This window comes from Stegostoma tigrinum, chromosome 9 (genome assembly GCF_030684315.1).
Source record: "Stegostoma tigrinum isolate sSteTig4 chromosome 9, sSteTig4.hap1, whole genome shotgun sequence".
In the NCBI taxonomy this organism is placed as follows: Eukaryota; Metazoa; Chordata; class Chondrichthyes; order Orectolobiformes; family Stegostomatidae; genus Stegostoma; species Stegostoma tigrinum.
This window is the reverse complement of record NC_081362.1, coordinates 10,693,400-10,705,691: the sequence shown is the minus strand read 5'-3', so window position 1 is coordinate 10,705,691 and position 12,292 is coordinate 10,693,400. Positions and strand designations below refer to the sequence as shown.

The 12,292-nt window shown below is 40.1% G+C and overlaps 1 protein-coding gene across 2 annotated transcripts in view; it reads right to left on the bottom strand.

Annotated features, from left to right (window-relative positions):
* Positions 1 to 12,292, bottom strand: part of fermt1 (FERM domain containing kindlin 1) — a 77,063-nt gene that overhangs the window by 46,862 nt on the left and 17,909 nt on the right. The window contains exon 3 of one of the 2 annotated variants that reach the window (XM_048535427.2): positions 10,333 to 10,563. In XM_048535427.2, the coding sequence (XP_048391384.1) occupies positions 10,333 to 10,563 (231 nt within the window). Of the gene's footprint in view, positions 1 to 10,332; positions 10,567 to 12,292 lie in introns of both variants that reach the window. The other variant, XM_048535424.2, reaches the window with a different exon arrangement.

Sequence of the window (12,292 nt, the reverse complement as noted above, 5' to 3'; positions counted from 1 at the left end):
AAAATTTAATCATTGTCTGATCACTGTTACCTATACTATGAAGTTATTAATTAATCCTGACTCGTTGCACAATATCAGTCCAGCCTGTTCTCTCATTGGCTTTAAAACTTGCAGCTTAAGAAATTGTCCTAAAGACACTACCAACTCATCATTCAAAATACCCTGGTCAGTCGGATTCATGCAATCTTTACATAGAATAAAATCACTCATTATCAAAACTGCACTTCTCTCAGAAGCTCGAACTATTTCTTCCTGGATCTTTCATAGGTGCTTTCAGGAGGTCTATAAACCACTTGTACAAATGACTTAGAGTCATACAGTCATTCAGCATGGAAACAGACTCTGATCCAAATCGTCCATGCCGTCCAGATATACTAAATTAATCTTGTCCCATTTCTTACCCACTTCTTACCTTTACTATTTTTCACCTCTGCTTAAACTAATTCTACATCCCAATCGCCAGAATTAAAGTAAAGTAATCATTCTCCATTGTACTAACATTGTCCTCAGTTAAAAGAGCTAGCCCTCCACAATTTACGAATCTCCATCACTTCCTAAATGTCATGAACTCTTGAATATTCAGGTCCCAGTCATTGTCATCTTGTAGCAGTCTCTGTAATGACCATCAGATCAACTTATTTATCTCTATTTCTACCTTCAATTCATATGTTATTTTATGAATGCTACATGTATTCAAGTATAAAGCCTTTAATATAGTATTTTTGTAACCTATAGCCTATCTATTAGTGCACAATTAAGTACGCACACTCTGATCACCATTCCCCTTATTGTAACCTTGTTGTTTTTGCCTTTCCGTTTAAGACCATAGGACATCGGAGTGGAAGTAAGGCCATTCGGCCCATCGAGTCCACTCCGCCATTTAATCATGGCTGATGGGCGTTTCAACTCCATCTACCCGCACTCTCCCCGTAGCCCTTAATTCCCCACGAGATCAAGAATTTATGAATCATTCTAACTCAATTCCTCACCTATACTACTTGGTTTAAAGCACTCTCTACCACCCTAATTATGTATCTCACCAGAAACATGTTCTCAGCATAATTCAGGTGGACGTTGATCCCAACAGGAGGTTGCTCCCAACAGCAGAACACCCACCTTCCCAGCACCCTACAAGTTAAAAACAGAAACAGAAATTGCCGGGAAAGCTCAGCAGGTCTGGCAGCATCTGTGGAGAGAAATCAGTCTCAATGTTTCACATCCAGTGACCCTTCCATAGCCCCAAAAATCAAAACCCATTTCTCCCACATCAACCTTTGTGCCACACAATTCTCTAAACTTACCTACCCCATGCTAATTTGATCATGGCTCAACTAATAATCCATAGATTATTAACGTGAAGATACATTTTCTGATTTATGCCCTATCTGCTACATAACACCATCTGGGACATAACACCAGCACTTCATCGGAGGCTCACTGATGATGTTACCTGGAATGGTGACGAAACGTCTGAAAACTAACCTTCCAGCTCAGCGAGCAAACTCACATCCAGAACCTCAACCTGAGCTACAAATCTTCTCAAAACTCGCTACCTATCTGCTAATATTCTATTGTACAAAGCTTTGTCAACTTTTGAAATTTTGTGTTATCGAAGACAAAGTGGTCCAATTTTTGTAAGTCTATGCTATCACAATGTATGTTGCTCTATACCTCCTCTGTGATAGTTGTCTATAGAGACAGGGAGCATGGGAAATATGGATAAAGTCTTCCCATTAATCACTATTGCTGCACAAAGACCTGTAGATCCGGGACTGGCCTGCAGAGTCACCAATGGACATAAAAATCTCTGGGTTTGGCAGACACCACTCTACTTTGTTTCAGAGGGACCGATGAAGATGTTGCTGGTGACGATGAGATAGTATGCAGCCATCATCACTGAATAAATGTGACACATCATGGCTTAGTGTAGAATTTTACTACCATCTTGGATCCTACACTTCTTAGTACCTTTCAGAATCTTTCTGTTATGAAAGGCTGCATCTAGAAGGATCAGGGAAACACACTGCAGCCAACAGGCTCATTTTATAATTAGGACTGCATAATAAGAATCTTAAAGCAACATTTCCATTGCTACAATCATTTTGGAGTACTTTTCTCTATTCCCCAGCCAAGGTTTCCCATATTGTCTCTGTCTGTGATATTGTTTCGAGAACTTGCTTGTTGCAAAAGACATCTAACTGCAGGGATAGCCAGTAGAAACCCCAGCGAAGGAGTTGAAAGAGGAGGAAACAGCAACAATGCCAGGAGAATCACAAAGAATCCTGCAAGCATCATTAACAACATCTATCTGTGTCTGTTTCAAACCACCTTCTCCTGAGAGAGAGATGGACAGCATTCACCATTCAATAAAAGCCTCCTCCTCCTGCTTTACAATCCCAAACAAATCATTAATTTGACCCCCTCCTGGAATAAAAATAATTCTTTAAAACTCTGCCATCAGTTAAAAAGACATGCATGCTAAAGTGCCTTCTTACACCAGTATCGTCACTTTCCAGTATTTCATGTTCTACTTGTGCAGACAACACCATCAGAAGACAGTGAAAACACACACAGTAAGAAACAAAATAAATGAACAAAAAGTATAGGAACAGAAATGATTTAAGCCAGGCTCCAACAGAAGTGAATTAGAAATAATAGCCAGCAGAGTTTTTGTACACTGTTGACATAAGCACGTAAATGGCTAAGTGCTTAAGAAAGACTGTAATGTTCGAACTTTCAGCTTTATTTCTATATTTTCTATGGAAAATTAAGAAGGTCTGCAATGTGTAACTTCTAACTTTATTTCATACGTTTTATGTTATACTATAGTTACTGTAGTGTTTAACTTTTAACTTTTCTTTTTTCTACTTTGTTCTTAAGATTCTGTAACTAGGTATTTGTACCTAAGATGTGTGCCTTGTGTAGCGACATTATACACTTTTCACTGCACTCCTGTACTCGAGTACACGTGACAATAAAATCAGAATCAAATCAAATTAATAGGAGAAATTGACATGGGGGAAATGTCGCTTTGCTCTAAAACATAGTCAGGCATGTTAATTTCAGATTTAGCAACAAAATTTGTTGTTAAGCTAGGATTATTTTGCAATATCTCATAATTTAATTTTCTAAGTACTGTTAACAACTTTGTAAATATCACAAAAAATGATAGAGCTCACTGAATATTCATTAGATCATATTTGACTGCGCAGCTGAATAATGGAAGATTGAAATGAACAATGTGGTATTCTTTCAACAAAGCTGTCTGATTCTAGCTACAGGTCATCACATGTCCTTTCTCTTATGAGAACTATAAACAGGAATGTGACACAGTCTTACATGAATTCATAACTGGTAACAACGAATGTATAAAACCGCTGAATATTATATAGGAAAAAACACGCGATCGCATAGTAGCACTGGGATTGAACAGCAGTGTGCGATAAAAGATACTAGTTTGCATGCTACAATCAGTTCTGAGATTACAACTCACAAACCAAAACACAGTTCAACATTGTATAGCTGAACAAAGAATTCACTCTCGCATGCTCCAAAAAATGGAGAGATGCGAATCTCATAATTTGATCTTGGGATATGTCAGATGAAAGCTAGGTGCTCCCTGATAGGAGTGAAGGGACTTTCAACAAAAGAACCAATCCAGATTAATATTCCTGCACACTTCTCAGAATTTGTCTTAGCTACCACAAATCAGTTAGGTTTAAGGAACAGATAATTTGCTGCCTCCCTTTAGATATTGCATAAAGCACAGGGAGAAAAAGGTTTGGAAAGCAAAATGTGTTAAACAGGATAGCAATTAAAATTAATTCAGGGTGAGCTACAGTACTTTATTTTTCAATTCCTTGACTTTAATCTTCCCTGACATATATGGAGGTATAGTCCATTTGGCCACACATACCTGTCCAACCATTCTATGAGATTATCGCTGATCTCATTTTGACTTTAAATCCACAATTTTGCTTACCCTGATGACCTTTCACCTCCACCTTCAAATCTTCTCATCCTCTTGTTTAACTTGAACTTTCAGTCTCTGAATGAATAACATACAAGGAGTCTGCGTTTATCATGTTTTGGGGTAAAGTTCCAAAGACTCAGAGTCTCTGAGAAAAACAGATGCCTCATCTCTGATTTAAGGAGATCTTGCAAGAGCTGCAGATGTTGGAGTCAGAGTCAACACAGTGTGGAGCTGGAGGAGCACAGCTGGTCAGGCAGCATCAGAAGAGCAGGAAAGTCGACACTTCAGGTTTATACCCTTCATCAGAACTGGGGAAGGGGAAGGGAGCTCGGAGATAAATAGTGGGAAGGGATGGGGCTGGGGGAAGGTCATAGTGGGATGGTCGTAGGTGGATGGAGGTAGCTGGTTGTGAAGAATGAGGCAGATAGGTGAGAAAGAAAATGGACTGGTTATGTCAGGTCAAGGAGGCAGCGATGAGGGGGAGGAATGGACATGGGATGAGGCAGGGGGTGGGATGACATCAATTGTCTTTTACATTCTTTAGTTGATAAGTAAGAATATTTTAAATGATACCAAGGACGATGATGTATGTGGTTGCAATTTACCTGGACCATAATTGGAAGGGCAGTCAAAGAACGCATGGCAAAATGCCATACCGTCTGACTTCAGGTTCAGGTCATTATTTGTTACTTGACATTTCAGCTGTGTAACTATAATTATTTTTAATCAATCAAAAATGGTCTGTGCTATATAACTTTCAGTCTAGAAAAATATCCTGTTGCCTGGATTTTGCAGACTGGAGCATATTTAAGTAGCTATCTATCATTTCTTCCCTCAGTTAATGACTTCAGAATTGACATTTAGAACAGCTCATTGACTATGAGGTGACCTAGTGCTGGGAAAAAGCCTGTGTTTTTGTCTGTACAGTGTATCTTTAAGGATCAAGTGAACTAGGGAACATTTTGAGATAAGGGGAATTGGTTTTCATTTTATGATATTATTAGGATCTAAAAAGAACGTGCAAACTCTACACATAGTCACCCAGGGCTGAAATTGAACTCGGGTCCCTAGCAACGCGAGGACAGACGCTAACTACTGTGCCACCTGTTCCTTTAAGTTAAATCATATATCTGCAATGCATGACACAATATTTCACTTTTTCCAAAGGAAATAAATCTCAACTAGATATGCTTGCTGTACACAGGCATGTTAATTCAATAAGTGTACAGACATGAAAACAGGACTGAAGGATGTAAACCCGAAACTACTGCTCTGATGCTGCCTGACCTGCTGTGTTCCTCCAGCTCCGATCATGTAACCTTTGTTGATTGCTGTAAAAATTCATCCGGTTCACTAATATTGTCAAGGATATCTGTCTTCAGACACACAGGTAATGCAGTTAATGCTTGACTGCTGTCTGAAAAGGACATGGTACTCAAGGAGCAATTCAGGATGGGCAATAAAATTGTAGTCACATCCCATGAATTTAATCCCATGATCCTGTAATTGTTTACCCATTCTGGTGAGGTACATCTTATACACATTTGGTCTTAGTTGACAACTTCGTGTCTTGCTGCTGGCTGCTGTCATTCAGCATACTTTCACAATCAGTTTTCTTCGTCACTCTCTTTGTGCATGACAGACATGCTGTACAGCAGTTGGTCTGCAAAGGCTTCTGTTCCTTCACAATGTAGATCCTTCATTGCTAATAACTTCATGTGATCTGGGCTGATTTTTTTTTAAATATTCATTTGCAGGATGCAAGTGTCTCTGGCTGGGCCAGTATTTATTGCCTGTCCTAGTTGCCCTTAAGAAGGTGGTGGTGAGTTGCCTTTTTGAACCACTGCAGTCTATGTACTGTACGTAAGCTTACAGTTCCCTTAGGGAGGGAATTCAAGGATTTTGACCCAGCGGCAGTGACTTCCATGACTTCAAATCCAATGAGCTCAAGAAGTGTGTCACAACATCTCTGAACAGGTTGATTCAAAAAACTGGGGAGGCAATGGCCTAGTCATGTTATTGCTGAACTTTAATCCAGAGACACAGGTAATGTTCTGGGGACCTGGGTTCGAATCCTGCCACAGCAGATGGTGAAATATGAATTCAATAAATAACTGGAACTGGAAGTATAATCATGACCACAAATCCATTGCTGATCGTTGGGAAAAACCCATCTGGTTCACTAATGTCCTGTGGGGATGGGAAACTGCCATCCTTATCTGGTCTGGCCTACATGTGACTCCAGGCCCACAGCAAAGTGGCTGACTCATAACTGCCCTCTGGGCAATAAATGCTGGCCTAACCAGTGACTCCTTCATCCCATGAATGAATAAAGAAAAAAATCTATGTGCCACTTATGCACGGCTGAATTGCAAACCACCATTGGGAAATTGGCTATTTCAGGATCATGTAGGTCATCATTGGACTGTCTGTGACTCAAGAATGGCAGCTACCCAGAGTCATGGGTTTCTGCCATGGTTCCTTGCAGGACAATTAGACTAATTCGCAAACCTCAATTCTTTGGGCCAAGGTGTCCCAAGAGGTAGTGGGATCTCAACTGTAGCATTTTCTTCCCTTTCCTTTCTTCTCTGCCTTTGGTTTCAAAGCATTTTAAGCAACCGACAACAAACCACTTTGAGTCATTAATGTCAAAGCTGTCATGCAGCAAGAGCCTCCAAATGTATGTGCACTGTTTTCTTTGTCCTGGAATAAAGGCCACTTAAGAGTTGAGAACATAGAATTTAATGAGGCAGATGCTTTTTAGCCATTGGATGGAATATCACGTCCATCATAGACAATTTTGCAAGAGGTTTTCCTAAATGGTTGTGGAGCTAACTTCAGGAAAGACATTACAATTCATTCAATGGCCCTCTTACTGAAACTAGATATTGTAATGGAGGTACTGCTGGTAGAATTTATCCAGCGTTCTTGTGTATTGCTAATATATAATCCAGGTACCATTGCAGTACAAGGGTGTGATGCCAATAGTCACCTTGTACACTCGGGCTTTTGCTGACTCATGGGTTTCTTTTTGTCAAACTCTCACTGCTGTAGCTTGTACAAGATATGGCGTTGGATCCTTTCTTCATAAGGTGGAAGTACAGGAAGTGATGAATAGGTTCTAGAGTCTCTCCTTCAACATACATGGGAGGTCGATTATTTTACTGTGTAGATCTGGGTGAAACTCAAACGATTCTTATTTGAAGCCCAGGCTAACTTTCCCAAATGAACCCTCTAAATTTGCACAGCATCCACAAACATTCAATCCCTCCAACACCAAAACTCAGTAGCAGTGTGTGTTATCTACAAGATATACTGCATAAATTCACCAAAGATCCCCAGTCAACACCTTCCAAGCACACAACCACTTCCATCTAGAAAGACAAGGGCAGCAGACATATGGGATCATCATCACCTTCAAGTTCCCCTCCAAGCCACTCACCATCCTGACTTGGAAATATATCGTCGTTCCTTCATTGTCGCTCAGTCAAAATCCTGGAATTCCCTCCCTGATAGCATTGTGGGTCAACCCACAGCACATTGGTGAACTGTCTTCTTGAACCACCACTTTCCCAAGGGGCAACTAGGGACGGGCAGTAAACGCTGGCCCAGTTGGTGATGCCGACATCCCACGAAATGGTTAAATAAAAACAACACACAGTGATTTCCCTTGCTTTCTTTCAAAAAAACTAGGGGAAAAAGACTGAGAAAACTGTATCACAGCTCACACCATTCTGCATTTCTCCTCTCATGAAGATAATGGGCATTCTGAGGGAGTACCTATCAGCAGAAAAAAATATATGCTGTCATAGCTTTAGAAATCCCTCAGTGACATGTTTCAACCACTCTTATAGATGTGGATTTATTAATTTATGTAATATTGTCACTTGTGCTTAGGTACCACGTTCTGATGCCATCTTGGATTACAGAATAAATTACTCAATAAACTGTAGAAATGGTGAAATACCCAATAGATTAATATTACATTTATATTGCTAAAACTGAAGCAGCTTCAAAAGTTCATCTCTCCTTCTCAGTAGACTTCACTGTCTCTTCTCTTCCCATCACCTCTGTCTGACATTGTTCCCATGATCCTGGCTATGTGCATCTTTCCTGTTGCCACCGGCACCATCACTTCCATGTCTGCTGCTTCCGAGCTGGAGACGGTCAATGCTGAGCTGGTCCCGTAGGCTTCTCTGGCACCAGGCACTGACTGATGGATCCTGACTCCGAGTCGACTGACTGGGTTCTGGCTTGTTTTCTGACCTGGCTGCCCGAGGTGGAGCGGAGACGGAGACACATGGCCTCCAGCAGGAGGATATCAGACGGAGGGCCCAGAGCAACCAAAACCAAAAAGAAAACGTGACTGAGCTACCAAGCTGGAAAGGCATTGATGACGCTGTGTGGATGCGGCAGAACCCACCCATTGCATGAGCCCACAAGCAGCCAAACTCCACAATCAGAAGTCAAACATTACCGATCCCTCGGCCATCTTGAATTTATGGACTCTCAGTACGTGTGCAGGATCAAGCAGATGGGTTAGATTAGAGAAGACACGCACTCCACTTTTAAAATGAGTAGTGACAGGGGCAGGCACTGAGCATGACATGAAACGAATAAGTCTGGGAGGAATAAACTGAACTTATTTCTCCTGAAACAGGGGAATTTTCCCAAGAAAACATAATGGAGGGTTGTAAACGTTTTTCAGATGGGAAGAAGCATTTTCTTCTGCTTGTGGTATTACTTAGGCTTGTGCAAACTCAATTGCAATGGCTAGTGAGAAACATTGGGACAGAATGCAAAAAGCAGAATGCAGTCAAAACCAGTGGGAAATTGGATGAAGGCAACGATGATGAAAATATGATGCATGGGTGCTGCAAAAAAGGACAAAGTGCAAACCCTAAGAACAGCTAGCACATTCAAATACAATATCCATCCTAAATGGCTGCATAATTACTTCAACACATTCCTGGAATTGAACCTGGGAAATGGACTGTCAAATAATTATCTGAAGTTCTGAAGCACTAATCAGGTTATTGCAAGAAAGCTCCATGGATTTTTCTGCTGAAAATATGATTTGCCTACAGAAGACAATCCTGTAGAGGGTGGGAAGTACACGTCATCAGAAACAGTGGACAAGTTGTGCTCAATAAGCTTTTGCTAAGTCATTTTTCTACAGCTTTGAACAGATTATCTGTAGAAGCAATCACTTGTGGAGAACTAATACAGCTGATATATGTGTTTTCATTTGGAATTGGTATTCTGTAATCTATGAAGGATAAAGCATTTACTGGACAGGAGGGCACTGAAAATTTGCAGAACTGAAGACTGCTTTGCGTGGATTATTCAATAAATCAAAGAGTTTTGGAACGGCAACAATCTCCTAATGAGATGTAAATAAATCACTGCATTGTTGCCCTTTAGGCATATCATTAGCTGACTGCATCTATTTCCTATATACAAAATAAAGATTATTGCTGTCAATACAATTACAGAATCAAAGAGTTGGAATTTCACTATATGTCATTTCTGGTGAAATAGATCACAAACTTGAGTATATTTGCTAAGTACATTCATGGAAACAGTTTGTTTAAAATAACACTCAGCACATTTTGCAGCAGTTAACAATGGGTCTCCTAAGACTGTTTCAATTTACGAAAAAGCTAAAAGGTACAGAAATCGCTGGAAAAATGATCTCAAGTTCACAGCACCTTCCAGAAATTTGTAGCAAGGAAATGATGTGGCATGATCCTCTGGATCATTTGGATCCTTAGCCTCGCAAAAACCTGAGCTCATGTCAAACTACCCATGAACATCACCAAAATACTGGACTTGTGCTATAAATACAAACAAATCCCTCCACAGATATTTAAGGCCACTGGTGACGTGGTTGCCGCAACCCTTTCAAACTTTAAGAGGCAGAGAAAGAAACCTAGTGGAGGTAAAGGGTCTCATCCCACAAATAGTAAATTCAAGTTTTAATTTCTTTTCTTACATTTTTTTGTTACTTCTCATTGCCATCATTGTGAGCTCAATTACTCTTAACCCAATTTCACTTTCCTATTGAACATGGCTATAATTAACCTATCACCTTCTCGGTCATTCCTCCTATTTCTTCGTCTATCTTTAATTCTCGCTGTTTGAGGAGACATTGGACCTAAACTTCACATGGTCCCAGGGACTTCACTGTACTCTCTGCACCAGCTGTAACATGAAGCAAAAAAAACTAACACGGTCTGAAGGGTGACGCAAATGAAATGGAGGTTTGAAGCACTCGTTAGATACCATGCTTCAATAGTTACTACATCATTAATTCTTAATTATGGAATTTAGAATATTAAACAAAATTATCTACTTACTCAGAGTCTTGCAGATATCAATAACTGCCCTGAAGACCACAGATGAGAAACTAACTTTTAACCTGACTGTCTTCATATTGGGTAGCTGCAATTTTAATGATTTATGTTGTGTAGTGTACAACAATTTAGCATCAGCCTGGATTCCATATTTGTCCAGAGTCCAATGTGTCTTCAGAAGCCAGCACTTTTTCTTTGCCCACCAAAGAGCATGGTCTGACCAGTCCTGAGGTACTGCTGTAACAAAAGTAAAATAGCTTTGTTAACATACAAAGTGACATCAAACTTGAACTTTCTCAAAAATGTGAACAAATAGCTGAATATTTCAGTGTCGTAGAGGTCTGCAGCACAGAAACAGGCCCTTTGCCCCAAATTGCCCATACTGCCCAGTTTTCACAATTTAACCTAATTCTATTTACCAGTGTTTGGCCCTTTTCCCTCCATACCTTTCCCATCTACACACCTGTTTAAATATTTCTTCAATTACAACATTGTACTCACTTTCACCACCACCTCTGGCAGCCCATTCCAGCCACTCACTACCCCCTGTACAAAAAAGAAATGTCCCTCTGGATCCATTTGTATCTCTCCCCTCTCAATCTAAAGCTGTAGCTAAACTAGCCCCCCCCTAGTTTTAGACTCCCCTACCCTGGGGAAAAGTTGTTGACTATTTAACATATTGAGGCCTCACATGTCAAGATCTCTATTATAATCAGGCAAGACTGCCATTCTAGACTGTAACACAGAAGTGGGTAGTTCTAGACTTCATGAAAATGTGTCATTTAGATGATAGCAAGTAGGGCAGTCAGGCCATGCAAATGAATAGTAGATAGTTATGCAGGCTGACTTCCTTTATGCAGAGATTGGGAGCAGATCCATAAAAACCCAGTGCTATTGTTTAGCTGTACTTCAGAATGGCACAAAGTCAGAAGCTGCACAGCAACCATTGTGGAGTTATAATGTGGAATAATTCCATATCTATTTTGGCTACAATCTTTAACTTCAAAGACTCATTATCTGCTAAAAATCTATGGCTAGTAAACTTTCCTTTCAACATTCCAAAATGACTACATGTGTAATTATACCAAGTCATCTTTAACAATGGCACCCATCCAACTTGGTTCTGACCAAGTCTCCAATGCCAGCCCTTAAATAACGATGAAGCTAGCTCTAAGGTCCCAGAAACACTCATGCTTTTTTTACTGTCCTACTGTGAATAAAGTGCACTTCCATGTGCAACTGCGCGTTATCCTAACATAAGAAGGCTCCAAATGTTTTGAAGCCTGACAGAGCGTACTTCTGATGCACCTTACTCTGTTATCTTGGGCTGTTGCTTTCAAAGATGATCCAACGTTGATTATTCTCTGTCCTGAGTACACGCTGGAGTTCTAATTTAAGCAACATATAAGTGCACAGTTTGGAAAAGCATATGATGGAATGCATATTTTCATTTTTGGGATTTGGATTTTAAGGAAGGTAGGAGGATTGTGTTCAATTCTGTGAAGTTTTCTTTTAATAAACAGGTCAAAAAGTCAGTAATCCAAGTGCATCAGTTCTAAGAAGACAAAACGTGCCTGGAAGAGCACCTGGGTGTTAATGGATAAAACGTATACACTGCTGGGTTTATGCCAATGTAGAGTAAACACATCAGGACATGAAATTTACTTTTGACCAGAAGAGAAGTTTCAAGCTTTTAGTTCGGTAGAATCAGGAGCCCAATTCGGAAGGTAGCAGGGAAACCAAGTTTTTCCAATTCAAATCATGGAAGCCAGTCATCTTAGCAGAATGGTTTCTGTTGTACGGAGCTCCCAAGAAAAGAACATTTGGATATAAATGCTCAAGTTGTTAGACCACAGATGTTCAGACTATCAGAACCGTGAAAGGTTCACACTAGCCAGGTTTGAAAGAAATCATAAAATTATCTATATTCCAACGGCAAAAAGAGAACTGGAAAGTGTCAGTT